This window comes from Pituophis catenifer, unplaced genomic scaffold, assembly GCF_029215685.1.
Source record: "Pituophis catenifer annectens isolate HBS135680 unplaced genomic scaffold, rPitCat1.0.hap2 SCAF_6, whole genome shotgun sequence".
NCBI classification, from domain to species: domain Eukaryota; kingdom Metazoa; phylum Chordata; class Lepidosauria; order Squamata; family Colubridae; genus Pituophis; species Pituophis catenifer.
The window spans coordinates 83,978,181-83,998,244 of record NW_027256886.1 but is presented as its reverse complement, the minus strand read 5'-3'; the positions used below and the strand labels follow the sequence as shown (position 1 = coordinate 83,998,244).

At 42.5% G+C, this 20,064-nt stretch overlaps 1 protein-coding gene across 1 annotated transcript in view; it reads left to right on the top strand.

Moving 5' to 3' along the window:
• RET (ret proto-oncogene) overlaps positions 1-20,064 on the top strand; it is a 121,780-nt gene that overhangs the window by 60,854 nt on the left and 40,862 nt on the right. The window contains exons 2-5 of the mRNA XM_070946399.1: positions 8,297-8,539; positions 12,512-12,802; positions 14,369-14,610; positions 19,744-19,945. Coding sequence (XP_070802500.1) covers positions 8,297-8,539; positions 12,512-12,802; positions 14,369-14,610; positions 19,744-19,945 — 978 coding nt within the window. The remainder of the gene's footprint in view (positions 1-8,296; positions 8,540-12,511; positions 12,803-14,368; positions 14,611-19,743; positions 19,946-20,064) is intronic.

The following is a 20,064-nucleotide window of genomic DNA, read 5'->3' as shown; positions in this document are numbered from 1 at the left end:
CAGTCCAGTAGTTACAGAATCTTCTTACCCAACAAACAGTAGTTGGTTAGAATAACAAACTCACTCTGGTTCACAAACCACGATGGTTGCAGATCCATCCAATGATAATTAGCAGATAACAACTCCTCTCAATGGTAGCTTATCATCAACAGCTTCATACACAATGGCAGCATCATAACAGCAACCTCTCAACAGCATATCATAGCAGCAACCTGAACACGTTACAGAAGCTTTGCTTAAATATTCTCACAACCAGTAATTATGTGATTACAGCATGACTCAGCATTAAAGCCACATAATACATATACAGATAAAGTAACAGTACACTTATATTGCCTGGACAACATAGTTAGGCTCAAACCATATCCTAACATAGAGGAATGGGAAAGTTTGCTTAAACAGAAGTTACACCGCCTTCCATGAGTTGTCAGGATGAACAAAGGGAAGGTATTTGACGTCATACTTAGTTAGCACTAGATGAACAGATAAGAAATATTCCCAGGAAGGGATGCAGCTGTTTTAATGAGTTGCAGACCAGAGCTATGTTCATGGCTCAAACTCTTGTTTGTGAATCAACTATCAAATATAACTCGGGCCCACCCTGAGTTTCTTAGCAAGCAAGTTTCTACATTTAGGGAAGAAAAACAAAATGCACAGGTACCGTATATGTGGTACCTTGCTCAATAGTAATAACTGTGAGAGGGATCTTGGAGTCCTAGTGGACAACCATTTAGATATGAGCCAGCTGTGTGCAACAGCTGCCAAAAAAGCCGACACAGTTCTGGGCTGCATAAACAGAGAGATAGAATCAAGATCACTTGAAGTGTTAATACCACTTTATAATGCCTTGGGAAGGCCACACTCGGAATATTGCATTCAGTTTTGGTCACCACAATGTAAAAAAGATGTTGAGACTCTAGAAAGAGTGCAGAGAAGAGCAACAAAGATGATTAGGGAACTGGAGGTTACAGGAACCATGTATGGTTGCAGGAACTGGGTATGTCTAGTTTAATGAAAAGAAGGATTGGGGAGACATGATAGCAGTGTTCCAATATCTCAGGGGCTGCCACAAAGAAGAGCGAGTGAAACTATTCTCCAAAGCACCTGAGGGCAGGACAAGAAGCAATGGGTGGAAACTAATCAAGGAGAGAAGCAACTTAGAACCAAGGAGAAATTTCCTGACAGTTAGAACAATTAATAAGTGGAACAACTTGCCTGCAGAAGTTGTGTCCCAAGACTGGAAATTTTTAAGAAGATGTTGGATAACCATTTGTCTGAAGTGGTGTAGAGTTTCCTGCCTGGGAAGGGGGTTGGACTAAAAGACCTCCAAGGTCCCTTCCAACTCTGTTACTCTATTCTGTTCTAAGTATCGGAAAATAACCACGCAGGGAGTGAAGTAAAAAAAAAAAAAAAAAAGCAAGCAGGGGCTAGAAAGAGTTAGCCAAGTGGCAACAGTTTTATATAAAAGAGTGTTTAAGAAAAGAGTGGGATCTGGGTTCAAATCCGATCTTGGTTAAAATCATGGTAAAAAAGGAGCTACCATCTGAAGTCAACAATTTCAGCACTAAGCTGGTTGCCTTTATGTGATTGAGATTCAGGTGTGCTTCCCAAGCAATGCACACTTAACGAGAGTCGAAGTGTCACAAAATCACATGATCACCATTTGAATGCTTCACTGCCAGCTTCCAACAAATGGAGTCGGTGGAGAAGCTGGCACGAGTACTGCAAGTCGGGATCATACGATGTCTCATGTAACAAATGCAGTGGACACGAGGTCATGCATCTGTCACAATCTTGTGATTTTGCTCATCCCAATTGTGCGTGTTAAGCACCAGGAAAATCAAGAGAGCTAGACAGTTCAAACAACAGTAAGTTTGAGCCCGCTACAAGAATCTGAACTACTAATAATCAAAGGAAATTAGCGGGAGATAAGAATAAAAGAATTCAAGGTGGGCTGGACGGAGATCTCTTGTGGGCATGAAGGGACTCGAGACTGATGATGCGTTTGACCCCTCCCTCGGACTCAGCCTGGTCATCTCCTACATTGTGTTCTTAAAGTGAGGATTGCTTGCACACATTTTAAAAACTCTGACAGGGAAACACATGTATACTATGAGCTTAACACACCTTGCTTCCCTCTGCCTTTGCATACAAAGTTAGAAATCAGTAGACAAAATACACACAAAAGGAAAGCATCCAAGAAGAGAAAGAGAGATGGATAATTGCTTTCACTATATCCTGTAGCTTCCCCAGATTATCTCAACCATTTGGGTCCTCCCAATTTCTTTACAGGTATGTCCTCAATTGAGCTCAGAGTTTTGGTCGTTAAGTCATTGTGGTCATTAAGAAGGTCACCGCTTGACCTGATTCAATTTTAAGATGATTATCAAGCTAGTCACCATGGTCATAAATGAATTATGAGGTTGTTAAGTGAACCATGTGGTTTTTAAATGAATCAAGCACATCCAATTTGTGTTTTTCCCCCTATTGCTGCTGGAAACAACAAAAATGTTGCAAATCCCAGTCGCAGTGCGACCCAGTTGCCAAAATGCAAGGGCAGCGGGTAGTCATAGTAGTTATAACTTCAAGGAAGGGTCATAGGTAACTTTTTTTGAGCCCATCGTAATTTCAAATGGTCATTAAGCAATGACTAAGCAATGACTATGTTGGAGGCACGATGGCTCAGCATTTAAAGACACTGAGCTTGTCAGCAACCAACCAGGGTTTGAGACCCTAGCGCTGCACGACGGGGTGAGCTCCTGTTCCTTGCTCCAGCTCCTGCCCACCTGGCAGTTCAAAAGCATACAAATGCAAGTAGATAAATAGGTACCACTTCGGTGGGAAGGTAATAGCCTCCCATGTGTATAGTCACGCTGGCCGCATGACCACGAAATGCCTTCAGACAATGCTGGCTCTATCAGCCAAGAAACGGAGATGAGCCCTAGAATTGTATATGACTGGTCTTTACCTTTACCTGTATATTGACATCAAAGAGAAAATAGATACTCTCCCCTCCTACTTGAGTCTTACTGTATTCCATCTTGCTTTATATTTCTATTAATTCAAGATAAAGATGCCCTCAAAATTGAACTTGGTGCCCAGTAACTAATTGTAGTTATAATGATGCTGTTTACATAGATAAGTAAGATACAGAAGTAGTTTGGATTGAGCTCCTCCAGGATACAGTATTTTTGAACTTTCCAGTTACAACTCTGTTATTTCCTGATGGTCTTTCATCCAAGTTAGGGACATCTTTGTCTACAGTGTTAGGAGAAGAAGCAACAGATGGAACTTAATCAAGGAGAGAAGCAACCTAGAACTAAGGAGAAATTTCCTGACAGTGAGAACAACCAACCAGTGGAACGGCTTTCCTCCAGATGTTGTGGGTGCTCAACCATTGGAAGCTTTTAAGAAGAGACTGGACAGTCACTCCTCTGAAATGGTCTAAGGCCGTGATGGCAAACCTATGGCACGTGTGCCACAGGTGGCACACGTAGCCATATCAATGGGCATGCGAGCTCAGCTCCGGCGCGCATGTGTGCACCAGCCAGCTGATTTTTGGGCCTTCTGGGGAAAGAAGAAAAACTGGGGAAGGCCCGTTTTTCTCTCTTACCTGGCTCCAGAGCCTCTCTAGGAGTCTGGGGAGGATGAAAATGGCCTTCCCCACCCACCCGGACGTCCTCCGAAGGCTGAAATTGACCCGTTTGCCAATTTCCAGTCCCACCGGATGTTGGCAAATGGGCCATTTCTGGCATCCGGAGGACCTCCGGGGGGGGGAGGTCATCTTCGCCCTCCCCAGACTCCTAGAGAGGCTCTGGAGGCTGGGGACAGCAAAAAAAAGGGCCTCCCAGTCCCACCAGAAGTTGGCAAATGGGCCATTTTTGGTCTCCGGAGGAGCTCCGGGGGGTGAGGAAGTCCGTTTTCACCCTCCCCAGACTCCTAGAGAGGCTCTGGAGCCAGGTGAGAGAGTAAAATGGGCCTACCAGGCCATCGCGTGCCAAGAGCGGGGGGTGGGTCGCACGTGGGGGTGGGGCACATAGAATTATGGGGGTGGGCACGGGCACCCATGACCCCCCCACCCCCTGTCCTGGCACGTGATGGCAAAAGGTTAGCCATCACTGGTCTAAGGTCTCCTGCTTGAGCAGGGGGTTGGACTAGAAGACCTCCAAGATCCCTTCCAAATCTGTTATTCTGACAACTGAGAAACAGAATGTCAGACTTCTGGACTGCCTGTTGAGAATGAAGTTGTTGGAGATTTAGTGTGATCATAGCATAATTAATGATAGTGCTTTAATACCAGGGACAGAGGTAGGAAAGGTTTGAGAGGCAGACTGTTATACCACTGACTATTAGCTGTAGACGTCGATCAAGAAGTATTTTGACCTTTTCTATGCATCATTATAGTATAACACTTGGAAATTATTGGTAATTCAGCTTTACTGTGTCAGATATTTATTAAGGGACTTTAATGGATCAAGTTTATGACTTGCGATCCTTCTTAGAAAAATGACATTTTTTTTCCACATGTAGTATTGTGAAAATTGTAAAGTCTAAAAGAATCCGGCAGCGAATTGGGTGGACAACCTGTCAGAGAGCAACAGTTCCAGGATCTTATTTTTTTAAAAAAGTTTCCCACTCTCCTTTGACCTGAAGTTTTCTGTCTGTGGATCCTGTCTAATTTATATATATAAATGCGAAAACCCCTCACCCGGTAATCACGAAATCTCCAGAACCGTAAAGCCTACAAATTTGAAATTTGACACATATGTTCCTATTGGCTTCTAGGTGCTCGCTAAGAAAGGATTTTTTGAAATGACCATCAGATCATTAGTATTTCTTATATTATTACTAACACGCTCTGATGCTAATAAGTTAGTCGTTCTACTCTCCCTCCCAACCTGAAAATAACTCTGGAGAGAAGGGGATAGGATAGGGGAGGCTTCTGTGGGGCAAGCCTGAGGGAGAGAAGGGGATAGGATAGAGATGTTTCTGTGGGGCAAGGCTAAGGGAGAGAAAGGGAGAGGAGAGGCGTCTCTCTCTCTCATACGGTGATCAAGTAGATCAAGTAAGTATTTTTAAAAAATCACAGAAATGTACTCCTCCATATTTTTATAGGTTTATAAGGCCATGTCTGTGGAGGTTCAGTCCCGTATCATGCCCACCATGGCCACACACACCATGGCCACCCCCAGCCCCCCACCCAGCCCTTCGAGGTCAAACCCAATCCTAATGTGGCCCTCAATGAAATTGAGTTCGACACCCCTGGTCTAAGCCGTTGAAATTTTGTCTGTTCCACTTTCTCTTTTTGTATTACTTTAACCTCCCAAGGTGATGTGGTCATTTCCTTCAAAAGTGCCTACAGTTTAAACTCTTCCATCCTCTTTTCGTGTAGAAAGCCAAATTGTTCTTTTGTGACCTTCTGTAAAATTAAAGACTATGTAAAATCACTTGAAAAAAAAATCTGTGGATCTTGTAATCTTGAACAAGTTGATTTCCCCACAAACTTCCGGGTAGTTTGAAGTCTCACCTTATTCCTATGTCTTCCCATTTTAAGGACCAAGAAGGAATTATCCATATCTTCTGGCTGGCTTCTGATAATGCATCCTCACAATGATATAGTTTTATTACCTCTCCTTCCAAATATTGCTATATATTATTATATGACAGTTGGAAATTATTGCCAATTCAGATTTGTAGTTTCAATAGTTGATAGAGGTGAACGTGCATAGAAAGCACTGCATGTTGAAGCTTCCAGAAATAAATTATTAACAAGACAAATACTGTGAAAATGTCTTTGAGCTAGTTGGACTTCAGAACTTAACTGTGGGTCATGAGTCTCTGTTGTTGTTTTTTAAATTTTTTTAACATGTATTATAATTCTGTTTTTCATATTTGCAATTTGCAAAATCTATGGAAATCAGCATGGATACTTTCTAATATTTCACCAAATTTTATGCAATATAAATACACATCGATTGTAAGTAGAATTATTGGACACATTTATTTATTTAGATTTAGACTGGCTGCCCCAGTCTTCACAGTGACTCTGGCAGATGAACAAAAGTATAAACCCATTAAAAGATGCATTTCACTGCATACAATTCAACAAAGAAACATCAACTCGGAATAAGAAATATAGTAATAATAATGTATAAAGATTCATTTGAAAGAATACAAATTAGCTGCAGCTTAATCAGAAAATATACAGACTACGTATTTTGTTCCCAATTAACTCTACAAGTGAGACTTATAAAAATCTTTTATTAAAAAAATAGGTTTTTTTTTTAAAAAAAGGTGTTTTTAGATGTTAGAGTTCGAGCTTTAACTATTAGGCAAGATTACAAGGAGTTAAATTCGCAAGAAACAAATACTATATTTTTCGGAGTATAAGTACACCTTTCCCCCCCCCAAAGGGGGGTGAAAATTTAGGTGCATCTTATACATCGAATGTAACCCGGCCCTCCCACTGGCCCCCACCCTTTGGCCTCTGTCTCGCAGCAGTTACCTCCTTGCAAGCAAACAGCAAGAAAAAACAGCTCGTTTCAGCTTCAGCACAGCCTAATTAGCACAAGTTGATTGGATCAGCCTCCTGACTCTCAGCTGATTTGCTCTCAGCTGTTTTGCACAGGGGTCTGCTGCTTGCTGCAAAGAGGTAAATTGCTGGGAACAGATTTTTTTTTTCTTGTGCTAATCAAGCTATGCTGAAAATGAAAATGAAAGTAAAGCAGGCTGTTTGCTGTTTGCTGCAACGAGGCAAAATTGCTCAGAGGCAGAGGGAGATTTCTTTTTCTTCTTTTCCTCACCAAAAATGGTAGGTGCGTCTTATACTCCGAAAAATATGGTAGTTCTCCACTTACGACAATTGAGCCCAAAATTTCCATTGCTAAGCAAGACAGTTGTTAAATGGCCTTTTTGTTTTGCCACTGTTGCTAAGTGAATCATTGCAGTTGTTAAATTAGTCACATGGCAGTGAAGTCAATCCAGCTTCCCCACTCACTTTGGTTCTTAGGAAGTTGCAAAAGGGGACCGCATGACCCCCGGGACTCTGCAACCGTCGTAAGTACATGCGAGTTGCCAAACATCTGAATTTTGATCACGTGACCAATCTGAGATGCTGCCACGGTTGTGTGAAAAATGACCATAAATCCCTTCTTTCAGTACCGTTGTAACGTCCAGTGATCACTAAACAAATGATTGTAAGCGGAGGATTACTTGTAATCCTTGTATCAACAGTAGAGACCTTCAAATTTCTAGGTTCTATCATATCTCAAGACTTAAAATGGACACCTAACATCAAAAACGTCATCAAAAAAGCACAACAAAGAATGTTCTTTCTGTTCCAACTGCCCATAGAGCTGCTGATACAGTTCTGCAGAGGAATTATTGAGTCTGTCATCTGCACCTCTATAGCTGTCTGGTTTGGCTCTGCAACCCAACAAGACAGACACAGACTTCAACAGATAATTAGAACTGCAGAAAAAACAATGGCTACCAACCTGCTTTCCATTGAGGACCTGTATACTGCACAGGTCAAAAAGAGGGCTGTGAAAATATCTATAGACCCCTCACATCCTAGATATAAACTGTTTCAACTCCTGCCCTCAAAACGCTATTAGAGCACTGCACACCAGAACAACTAGACACAAGAACAGTTTTTTCCTGAACGCCATCACTCTGCTAAATAAATAATTCCCTCAACACTGTCAAACTATTCACTAAGTCTGCATTACTATTACTATTAGCTTTCTCATTGTTCCTATCACCCATCTCCTCCCAATTATGACTGAATGACTGTAATTTTGTTGCTTGTATCCTTACGATTTATATTGATATTGATTGTTTACTAGTATGATTTGATTGCTTATTTGTACCCTATGACTAGCATATGACTATGATTCTTGATGAATGTATCTTGTCTTTTTATGTACACTGACAGCATATGCACCAAAGACAAATTCCTTGTGTGTCCAATCACACTTGGCCAATAAAGAATTCTACTCTACTGTACTCTACTCTATTCTACTCTAGTCTACCTTTTCTGTTCTGTTCTGTTCTGTTCTGTTCTGTTCTGTTCTGTTCTGTTCTGTTCTTTTCTGTTCTATTCTATTCTATTCTACTCTATCTATTCTACTCTACTCTACTCTACTCTACTCTACTCTACTCTACTCTACTCTACTCTACTCTATTCTATTCTATTCAGCAGGTGTGTTTTTTTTTAAAGAACCCACTTTCATGCCAGGAATCTTAAATAGACAATGTTTTTTTTCTTATTTTTTTCCCCTCCTTTCTTTCCCAGTTGCCTTTGGCCTGTACTTTCCCCGGAATGAGTATCATGAAAACGTTTACCTAGAACAGCCGGAAGAGACACCTTTATTACAACTCCATGCCTTAAAAGATTCAGAAGAGGAAGAAGCTTTCTATTGTCTAGTCCCAGATTCCTTTGGAACGGGGTCCAAAAATACCTTGTTTCAGATCGGTGAGAGAACGGGTCTCCTCTACCTCAACAAGAGTCTGGATAGAGAAGACTTCATTGTCCTTTGTAAGTCTCTGGAATTCTTTGCCGGTGGGTGGGAAGACGGAAGGGGTTATCCCAGTTTTTCTTACCTTGTTTTTTTCTTTTTTTCTTTGAAAACGTTTTACTTCTCATCCAAGAAGCTTCTTCGAACTGAATTGAAGAAGCTTCTTGGATGAGAAGCGAAATGTCTTCAAGGAAAAACAAAGGAAGTCCAGTTACCTTTGGGACAACCATGATCTGGATGATGGAGAATCTCCATAGACAAGGAAGGGGCGGTGGTGGGCTGCTGCCGGTTGTAACAACTGGTTCATCTGGAACTGAAAATGTGAGTGCACACCAGTGGTGGGTTGCCCCCAGTTCGGACTAGTTCACAAGAACTGGTAATAAAGCTGGCGGGAGGCCCCGCCCACCACCCCGGATGTCGTCATTGATGTGAACCGGTAGTAAAGGTAAGTAGAACCCACCCTTGGCACACACGTGCCTTCCGTGCATACACACAGCAACGAAAAACCAGCAATTATATAGGACGTGATAGCGCCAGGGTAGGTGGGTGGGGTCAGCCATTTGTCAGAACTACCAGTTCGTCTGAACTGATCTGAACCAGCAGCAGTTCACCACTGGGAAGGGGGTTAGGAAAGGTGTTCCTTTAAGAGGCAAAATCTGATTTATATGACCAGGTTTCTGATGTTCAGTGTGATGGCTGAACATTGGGGACACGTTGAGTGTTGTTTGTGTGTTGTGGGTCTAATTGTGTTTCATCCCATCATTTTAATTTGTTAACGACCTTGAGTGCCCCTCATTGGCAAAAAGGTGATGGTGACTCCGATTTCTGTCTAGAGCGACTTATTCAGTTATTAAGTGGGGTGTTTTGGGGAAGGAAAGTGGGTCTCAAAATGAGCTTTGGTGGCACAGTGGTTAGAGTGCAGTACTGCAGGCTACTTACGCTGGCTGCCGGCTGACTGCAATTTGGCAGTTCGAATCTCACGAGGCTCAAGGTTGACTCAGCCATCCATCCTTCCGAGGTGGGTAAAACGAGGACCCAGATTGTTGGGGGCAATAAGCTGACTCTGTAAACTGCTTAGAGGGGGTTGTAAAAGCATTGTGAAGTGGTATATAAGTCTAAGTGCTAGTGCTATCTTTCATTGCAAAAAATAAAAATGTTCTTGTTGAGGTGCCCAATATTTTCTGAACATTCCTACAGTACCGAAGCATCCATTTGTAACATTAATGAACATTGTAAATCTGCCCTTGACCACAAAGGACATTTTGGTAACTGAATAAGCCTGATCTGCATGAGATATTTAAGTTAGAAATGTAGCTGAAAACCGACACTAGATTAATGCCCCATTGGAGCTTAAAAATAGCTGTTTAGTATACAAAAAGTGGAACTCTGCCATTTTGAACCATGATATGTTGGCTGGAAGAATTGACTCAAGATTTTATTCTATGTTCTTTATGTGATATCTGGAACAAAAATACAGGTGGTCCTCGACTTACAACCATTCATTTAATGACCGTTCGAAGTTACGACGGCACCAGTGGTGGGATTCAGGCAGTTCGCACCCCTTCGGGAGAACCGGTTGTTAACTTTCTGAGCAGTTTGGCAAACTGGTTGTTGGAAGAAATCATTAGGGCAGAGAACCGGTTGTTAAATTACTTGAATCCCATCACTGGACGGCACTGAAAAAAGTGTCTTATGACCATTTTTCACACCAACAACCATTGTAGCACCCCTATGGTCACGTGATCAAAATTCAGAAGCTTGTCCACTGGCATGTACTTATGACAGTTGCAGTGTCCCGGAGTCACGTGATCCCCTCTTGTGACCTTCTCCCAAGCAAGTCAGTGGAGGAAACCAGATTCACTTAACAACCCGGGTTGCCAACTTAACGACTGCAGTGATTCACTTAGCAATGGTGGCAAGAAAGGTCGTGACATGGGGAAAACCCACATAACAGCTGTCTTGCTTAGCAGTGGAAATTTGGGGCTCCTTGTGGTCGATCGTAAGTCAAGGACTACCTGTAGCTGAAACTGCTGCTTCCCATGAGCTTCAGGAATTAATTGCAGGCTCCCTTGTGTTGCATTTCTGCATTCAGCCTTAGATTTTGCATTTTCAACCTTAGATCGGCTTGATACAGATAAATATGAGAAAACATTGGCTTTTTTAAAATGAACTATTAATGAACTACTGGTTAGATGAGCTTATAACTTAAATCTGCACCAAGATTTGCAGGTGAAATTCACATTCACTGAGCCTTGGTGGTGCAGTGGTTAGAATGCAGTATTGCAGCTGACTGCCAGCAGTTCGATTCTCACTGGCTGAAGGTTGACTCAGTCTTCCATCCTGCCAAGGTTGTTGGGGGCAATAGGCTGACTCTGTAAACCGCTTAGAGAGGGCTGTAAAGCACTGTAAGCTATTGCTATTGCTATTGACTCTTCCTTCCTTCCTTCCTTCCTTCCTTCCTTCCTTCCTTCCTTCCTTCCTTCCTCCCTTAGAGAGGGCTGTAAAGCACTTAAGCTATTGCTATTGACCCTACCTTTCTTTCCTTCCTTCCTTCCTTCCTTCCTTCCTTCCTTCCTTCCTTCCTTCCTTCCTTCCTTCCTTCCTTCCTCAGAGAAGACTGTGAAGCACTGTGAAGTGGTATATAAGTCTAATTACAGCTCTATATATTCACTCCCAAAACTGGAGTCCCATTTTCACAGGGGGCTAGTGTGATTAAATGATTGAGCCCTTATCTTTCAGCCATTTGTTTTTAATTTGGAAAAAAAGGGGGGGGGATTGGGTTAAGGTAAGCAATCCTATTGGAATATTACATACCGCTGGGGGCGGGGGGGGGGGGAGAGAAGCAAAACATTGCTTCAGTAAGTCTAGGTTTTATTTCTTTCCTGTATATCGCAAAAGAAAGCCCATTGCATGGAGACAAGGCCAGGATAAATGAAGACATCCCGCATATTGCAAATAGTAAAAAAATGAAATAAAAAATGATAAGGTGAGCCTAGCTGGACAAAAATGCACTATAAAGTGTCAGTGCTCTTAGTGAAATTGCATTCTTTTGTTTGATAGATATTCTGAATGAAAAGAAACCTCACAAATTAATTAGAGATGAGAGGTGTTTCAAGCTGCTGATACAGGTTGAGTTTCTCTTCCAAGAAACTGAAGAAGCTTCTTGGATGAGAAGCAAAATGTTTTTGAGAAAAACAACCAGGAAAGTCCAGTTGCCTTTTGAAAAGACACCTTTGGGACAACCATGACCTGGATGACTTGAGAATCTCCATAGACATTTGATCAATCAATCAATCAATCAGAATAGAGCTGGAAGGGACTCTGATGTCTTCTAGTCCAACCCCCTGCTCAAGCAGGAGGCCCTATACCAGACCATTTCAGACAGATGTTTGTCCACTCCCTTCTTAAAAACCTCCAGTGATGGAGCACCCACAACTTCTGATGGCAATAATCTGGTTGATTATTCTCACTGTCATCCTTGTAGGGTTTTCACCTCATTTTGTCCCTGTATTTTTTTTTTAATTCAGAATCATTGGAAGTCTTAGCTTTGTGGTTTTGTCCAGGTCGGCTTCAGAAGTCCCTTAAATTGACTTAAGTGATCATTAACTATTATTATTATTATTATTATTATTATTATTATTATTATTATTATTATTATTATTAGTCATATTTCTATGCCACCCACTCTCCGAGGACTCTGGGCGGCTTACACCAAAGACAGTATACTAAATAGCATATTGCCCCCAACAATCTGGGTCCTCATTTTACCCACCTCGGAAGGATGGAAGGCTGAGTCAACCTTGAGCCGGTGAGATTTGATCCGCTGATCTGTTGAACTAGCAGTCAGCTGAAGTAGCTGCAGTACTGCACTCTAACCACTGCGCCACCTCGGCTCGGCTTAATATTGATCCAATTGATGTTCCATTGGGGAATTGCTCGAATAAGCGCTCCGTTTGTGTTCCCTTGTCAATCTTTCTCCCTCTTCCTTTTAGCTTCGGGAAGTCCCGTGGCCAAAGTCATGTTCCGCGTTTTTCTCTCTTCCAAACCTTTCCAAACCAAAAACTGTCTTGGCTCGTCGGCTTCGACTTGGGTCAGACTCTCGGTCATCAATGGCACTATGCCGGCGTGCAGCTCTGCAACGTCAAGCCGGTTTTGCTTTCCTGCCATGGATCTCTCTTTTCACATCATGGAGAATAAACCCCCGGGAATCATTCATCAGCTCCAGTCCTTTGCCCTACAATACCAGTGTCACAACATCAGCATTTCCTACAAGCTTATCACAGGTAAACGCTCCATTTACTTTAGGGTGGTGGTGGTTGATTTGTTTGTTTGTTTTTGCTGTTTTTTTAATTATTAAATATAGAAAGAGCAAAAATTTCAATGTCTATATAAACAGTGTGTTGTCTGGGTGTAGTTAGTTTGAGCAATCATCATCATCATCATCATCATCATCATCATCATCATCATCATCATCATAACAATCACGTCCATAACATTAGTAATGATCATATAGAGGGACGCAGTGGCTAAGACGCTGAGCTTGTCGATTGAAAGGTCGACAGTTCAACGGTTCGAATCCCTAGTGCCGCATAATGGGGTGAGTTCCCGTTACTTGTCCCAGCTTCTGCCAACCTAGCAGTTCGAAAGCACGTAAAAAGTGTAAGTAGAAAAAGAGGGCCCACCTTTGGTTCCGTGTACCTTTGGCATTTACTCATGCTAGCCACATGACCACGGAGAGATCTTCGGATAGCGCTGGCTCTTTATAATTTTTTTTTACTACCAGTTATGTGGGCATGGCTTGGTGGACATGGCTTGGTGAGCATGGCAGGAGAAGGATACTGCACAATCCTCATTCCATCTGGAACGAGCTCCCCCCGGAAATACGGAGGATTACAGACCTGTGCGCTTTCCGCCGTGCCCTCAAAACATTCCTATTCCAGCAGGCCGGCCTAGCCTAATCTCTTTTTTAAACTCTTTTTAAATTTTTTAAATTTTAAATTTGTCTTATAAATTTGGGGTGTTTTCCATTTTGTTTTCTGGGCCAAATTATTTAATTGTATTTTAATGGTTTTTTAACATTTGTATTATATGTATTTTATCTTTTGGCTGTTCACCGCCCTGAGTCCTTCGGGAGTAGGGCGGTATACAAATTTAATAAATAAATAAATAAATAAATAAATAAATAAAATAATAATAATAATAATAATAATAATAATAATAATAATAATAATAATAATTCCCACCCCACCACACTAACATGCTTTCCAGCTCTGTTCTCCTGAACAGGGCAACAAAAGAAGACCCAGCCGATCAGCTGGGAGGCAGCAATAGACCGACCATGCCAATCAGCTGGGAGGCAGTGAATTGGGTGCCCCAGCCTTACAGGCTAGGCCACCCTGCAGCCCCCCTGAGAGCCAAAACAGGGCACATGGGGACTCCTGGAATGGGCGGGTGGGGGTGGGGCCAACCAGAGGTGATATTTGCCTGTTTTCCAAACTACTCAAAATTTCTGCTACCGGTTCGCTAGAACCGGTCCAAACTGACTGAATACCACCTCTGGTTATAGAGTCTCCTGTTCTAGCGGGGGTGGAGGTTTTTGGATTAGAAGACATCCAAAGTCCCTTCCAGCTCCATTCCGATTAGCATTACAGTCTTGTCATACCTCAAATCAGTAGAAGTCCCAATGATCTAATCCCCTTTCCCAGTCTCTAAACTAAAGAATCAGGATATGCCAACTTGTCTGAATGTGAGTTGCGAGGTGTATACGAGGGACTTTCAGGACCAAAACAATGTCACAAATAGCTCCAAGTTTCACGAGAAAATAAGGGTTTTTTTCTACCATATTCCAGATGAGAACCTGCCCTTTTATTATAATGAGGAGACCACCACCGTAGGAGTATCCAAACCCCTCGACCGAGAAGAACGAGAAAAGTACGAGATGTTGGCTCAGTGCACCTTGAAGGAAGGCTCCCAGGAGACGTTCAGGGAGGTCCCTCTGCTCATCCATATTCTGGATGAAGACGACATGCCTCCTTTTCTGTCCAATGGGACCAGCACAACAGACGCCGTAGTGGAGTTCAAAAGAAAAAAGGTAAGCTGGCACAAGAGGTATTTTGTCCTTAGGCATCATATTGAGATAGCTGGGTTGTAATAATTAAAAACATTTTTTTTTTGAGTTTTAAAAAGGATGTCTATAAAAGAAAAAAAATAGTATTTGTAGTTTGGAGCAGGGGTGAAATCTAGCAGGTTCTGACAGATTCTGGAGAACCGGTAGTGGAAATTTTGAGCAGTTCGGAGAACCGGTAGCAGAAATTTTGAGTAGTTCAGAGAACCGGCAAATATCACCTCTGGCTGGCCCCAGAGTGGGGTGGGAATGGAGATTTTGCAATATCCTTCCCCCAAGATGGGGAGGGAATGGGGAGTTTGCAGTATCTTTCCCCTGGAATGGGATGGGAATGGAGATTTTGCAGTATCCTTCCCCTGGAGTGAGATGGGAATGGAGATTTTGCAGTATCCTTCCCCTGGAGTGGGATGGGAATGGACATTTTGCAGTATCCTTCCCCTGGAGTGGGGTGGGAATGGACATTTTGCAGTATCCTTCCCTTGCCACGCCCACCAAACCACACCACGCCCACCAAGCCACGCCCACAGAACCGGTAGTAAAAAATTTAAATTTCACCACTGGTCTGGAGGAAGGGATCTAAATTTAATACTGAAATGGGCTTCTAAAAACAGAAGTGCCTTTCCTGACCTCTGCTTTTCGAGCACTGCTTAGCCTTTAGGGGTGTCAAACTTGCATTGTCACGGCAGCGTCATGTGACATTTTGGGACTTTTTTCCCTTTTGCTAAACCGAACGGGGGGTGGGGCCAATACGTGACGCATCCAGCTCGCGGGCCGCAAGTTTGATGCCTCTGCCTTATATGAAGTTATACTTTTTCATCCAGTAAGTTGTTTCCCTATCCTGGAGCATTTGGCAAAAAAAAAAAACCAACCCTCATTTTTGGGTGTTTGCTGCCACCATCAGTCCAGAATTATCATTGCTACTTTTCTTTAGTTCTAATATTTCTTAACTCTGCTGGGTTGAAGATTATGGATGCAATAATATTGATCTGAGAAACCTGTTTAGCTCCGATTAATCATGGTTGGATAGATTATGTTGGTGTTTCATGCAGACTCTTGAAACAAGTACACGTTTTTCCAGCTTTGATTTGATCTTTGTCTTGGTCTAAAATGCATCTTTTAAAGCTTTATTAACACCTATATTGATAAACATATGAAGAACGGTTGCAGGAATTGGGTATGGCTAGAAAAAGGACTAAGGGTGACATGATGGTAGTATTCCAGGATTTGAGGGGCTGCCACAAAGAGGAGGGGGTCAACTTATTTACTAAAGCACCTGAGGGCAGGAAAAGAAACAATGGATGGAAACTAATCAAGGAGAGAAGCAACCTGGAATTAAGGAGAAATTTCCTAACAGTGAGGACAATCAACCAGTGGAATGCCTTGCCTTCCAAAGATGTGGGTGCTTCAGAGGTTTTTAAGAAAAGACTGGGAAATCACCTGTCTGAAATGGTATAGGGTCACCTTCTTGATCGTTGGTCTGGTGTTAGTCTATCCTGATGATTAACTCCCAAACAAGCTAACAAGTCAATCAATTCAGTTTATTACAGTCATAGTCCAGAGACCAGTCTACCAGTCCTTACTTAGCACTGATGATTTTTCCTAGGTTGGGTAATCAAATGTCTACAAGAAAGCAAGAAAGCAACCAAGCTCAGAGCGCACCAAGAACACCACAGTCCTCCTTCTCCCCCCTCCCCCTCCTTTCCCCTTCTCCTTCTCCTCCTCTTCCTCATCCTCATCCTCCTTCTTTCCCCTTCTCCTCCTCCTCCTCCTCTCAAATTCCTCTCCCTTCTAGCACTGATGATGTTACCTGGTTTTGCTAATGAAACTTCTGCAAGAAAGAAACCAAGCTCAGAGAGCACCAAGGACCCCACAGTCCTTCTCCTCCCTCTTTCCCTCCTCTTCCTTTCCCCTTCTCCTCCTCTTCCTCCTCCTTTCCCCTTCTCCTCCTCCTCCTTTCCCCTTCTGCTCCTCCTCCTCCTCCTTTCCCCTCCTCCTCCTCTTCCTCTTCCTCCTCCTCCTTCTTTCCCCTTCTCCTCCTCCTCCTCCTCCTCCTCTCAAACCCCTCTCCCTTCTAGCACTGATGATGTTACCTAGTTTGGGTAATAAAATGCCTGCAAGAAAACAGCCAAGCTCCGAGAGCGCCAAGGACCCCCTCACTCTTTCCATCCTTTATATTTATACCTCTTACATTTTGTGCTAGTGGTTGTTTTGATGCTCTCCCTTCTGTATCCTCTCGCAGGGAGTGAGCAGTGGAGGCGTGTTGTAAATAATTGAATAAGAAATGTTTCATTCGTTTAGTTCGCTGTCTAGACAGTTGGGAAACACTAATGCACTAAGCCAAAGGCTGAATCAGTGCAAGTTATCAGTGGCCCTGGCTAATGTGAATTTAGCGGTGTTATTCTTTTGCTGGCGCTCTTGGGTCAGATTCTTCATCCCCAGGTCACACCTGGAAACCTCTCTTACAATCAGAGCTCAAGAGTTGGGCCTTATTACTGCATCACTTTAATCCATCTATAAAAGAGAATATTTGTAGCTCAGAGTTGAAATGGGGGTGGTGGTCCGTGGTGCACTCTGAGCTTGGTTGTTTTATTGAAGACATTTCATTACCCAACTAGGTAACATCATCAGTGCTAATAACTGGGGATATGCACCAAGCCAAATTCCTTGTGTTCCAATCACACTTGGCCAATAAAAAAATTCTATTCTATTCTATTCTATAATGAGTCTGATATATTCTCAGTTTATATTTTGGTGACTTGCCCTGTCAGTGTTTCGTTGGGGTGGTCTTAGAGATTCTTTGGTTGGGCTCAGTGGTGAAATCTGGCGGATCTATCCAGCTCGCACGAACCGGTAGGGCCGGCGGTGGGAAGCTCCGCCCATCCATCGGGATGACATTACGTCCCATTATTTAACCTCTGCGCATGCGCAGAAGAGGCGTGCACAAGTGTAGTGAGTGCACTCACATTTCCAAACCAGTAGTGAAGGTAACTGCATTTCACAGCTGGTTGGGCTGTTGACTGTGGGTCTATTGTCATATTCGCCATGGCCAACTCACTGCGGCTAACTCACCATGGCCAATTCATTGCCAGACAACTCACTGCAAGACGAGTTACATTAATAACAATAACACTTATTTATTTATTTATTTATTTATTTATTTATTTATTTATTTATTTATTTATTTTATTAAATTTCTATACCGCCCTTCTCCCGAAGGACTCAGGGTGGTGAACAGCCACGAGATAAAACACATAAATACAAAAAATTTAAAATGAATTAAAAACAAATTAAATAATTTGGCTGAATTTAAAATACCCCATAATTTAAAACAAATTAAAATTTACATTTAAATTTTTTTTAAAAATTACATTTAAAAAGGGGAGAAGATTTAGGCCAGGCCAGCTTGATAAAATAAGAAAGTCTTGAGCACGCGACGGAAGGTGCGCAGATCCGGGATCCTCCGTATCTCCAGGGGGAGCTCGTTCCAGATCGTAGGTGCTCCCATAGAGAGGGGCTCCTCCGGGTGCCGTCGGCCAACCAATGTTTTGCTACCACCAATAGCCGGTGGGAGGCTATTGGTGGTAGGAGGCGGTCCTGTAGATAACCAGGTCCTAAACCATGGAGCGCTTTAAAGGTGATAACCAGAACCTTGAAGCGCACTTGGAAAACCACCAGGAGCCAGTGCAGCTAGCGCAAGAGAGGTGTTACATGGGAACTTAGACTTTTATACTGCTCCATAGTGCTTTACAGCACTCCCTGGGCAGTTTTCACAGTCAGCCTATTGCCCCCCAACAATCTGGGTCTTCATTTTAATGATTTTGGAAGGATGGAAGGCTGACTTAATAGCAATAGCACTTAGACTTATATACCGCTTCATAGTTCTTTTACAGCCCTCTCTAAGCGGTTTACAACGTCAGCCTATTGCCCCCCAACAATCTGGGTCTTCATTTTAATGATTTTGGAAGGATGGAAGGCAGAGTCAACTTAGAGCCAGCCGATCTGGATCGAACTCCTGAACTGAGCAGTGAGTTAGCCTGCAGCACTGCGTTCTAACCACTGCACCACCACGGTTCAGTGAATGTGAATTTTACCTGCAAATCTTGGTGGAGATTTAAGTTATAAGCCCACCTAACCAATAGTTCATTAATAGTTCATTTTAAAAAAAGTTTTCTCATATTTATCTGTATCAAAGAAATGGTAGAATAGAATCATTAAAGAAAGGATACAAAAGGAGGGACAGAATGAAATGGGAATGACAAAAATTAAAATATTTTTTTTATTTATTTGAAATAATTAAATTGAATTGTTAAATTGTCCCGCAGCGAGTTGGCCATGGTGAGTTGGCTCTGTAGGGAGTTCTCTGTCAGGCCTGGAAGCCATCTTTTGTATTGGGCCTTCAGAACTGCCACGTTGACTACTGTGGGAAACTGGGAGGGGGGATTGTATGGAGCTGGGGTGCTATGTAGTCATAATAACATTCCTTTCTCAGAGAGTCAAGGACAAATTGCCCTGCACCTGGAAGGCTGGAACTGGGAGGCATCCCCAGTTGGGAAGGTGCCTTAATTGGACCATGTTTATTTTGTGGCTTCTATCATTTGTACCCTACGACTATCATTAAGTGTTGTACCTTATGATTCTTGATGAATGTATCTTTTCTTTTATGTACAATGAGAGCATATGCACCAAGACAAATTCCTTGTGTGTCCAATCACACTTGGCCAATAAAAAATTCTATTCTATTCTATTCTATGTAATGGATGTGTGGGTGCTGGGCAGGGACTTGAACTTTTCTTTGGGTGGGGAAAACCTGGAAACTTTCAGATTTGGGTTTTCCCAGATGTGCCAATATGACATATCTAATAAAGTGTAGATTTGAGGAACTTAAAGCCTCAGAGTTTTCTTTCGTTGGAGGTGTTATTTGGAACCCTTATATTGTTCCATTCTGGTTTTGCTGTTGGCTTCCTTGGCAGTTTCTTGACTGGTGTATTGTTTACTTGATTGATGGTCTGATGTTAATTTTGGAGTTAGGGTTATCCTATGCTGATCTGGGTGCTGATGGCAGGTGGAGAGGTGCTTTAATTTACCTCTCTTCTTTTCCAGGGTACCATCTTGGCAGCATTATCAGTCCTGGATACAGACACAACTCCTATCTTCCCTGTAGATACCAGCAGGAAGATGTATACGGGCACCATAAATTCATCAGATCTGTGGATACAAGAAACGTTTCGTGTGGACCATCTTTTCCATGAGATCTATTTCCACCCAAACGGCAGCCAAGTGCGGGGCACACGACACGAATATAGTAATTTTACGAACATCTTTATTATTGCAACCCACACCTTCTGTTAAAAAGATCATGGTTAGAACTCAAGATGATTTGGAAAGTTTTTTTTTTTTAATTCTTGGAGATGTACACATCTG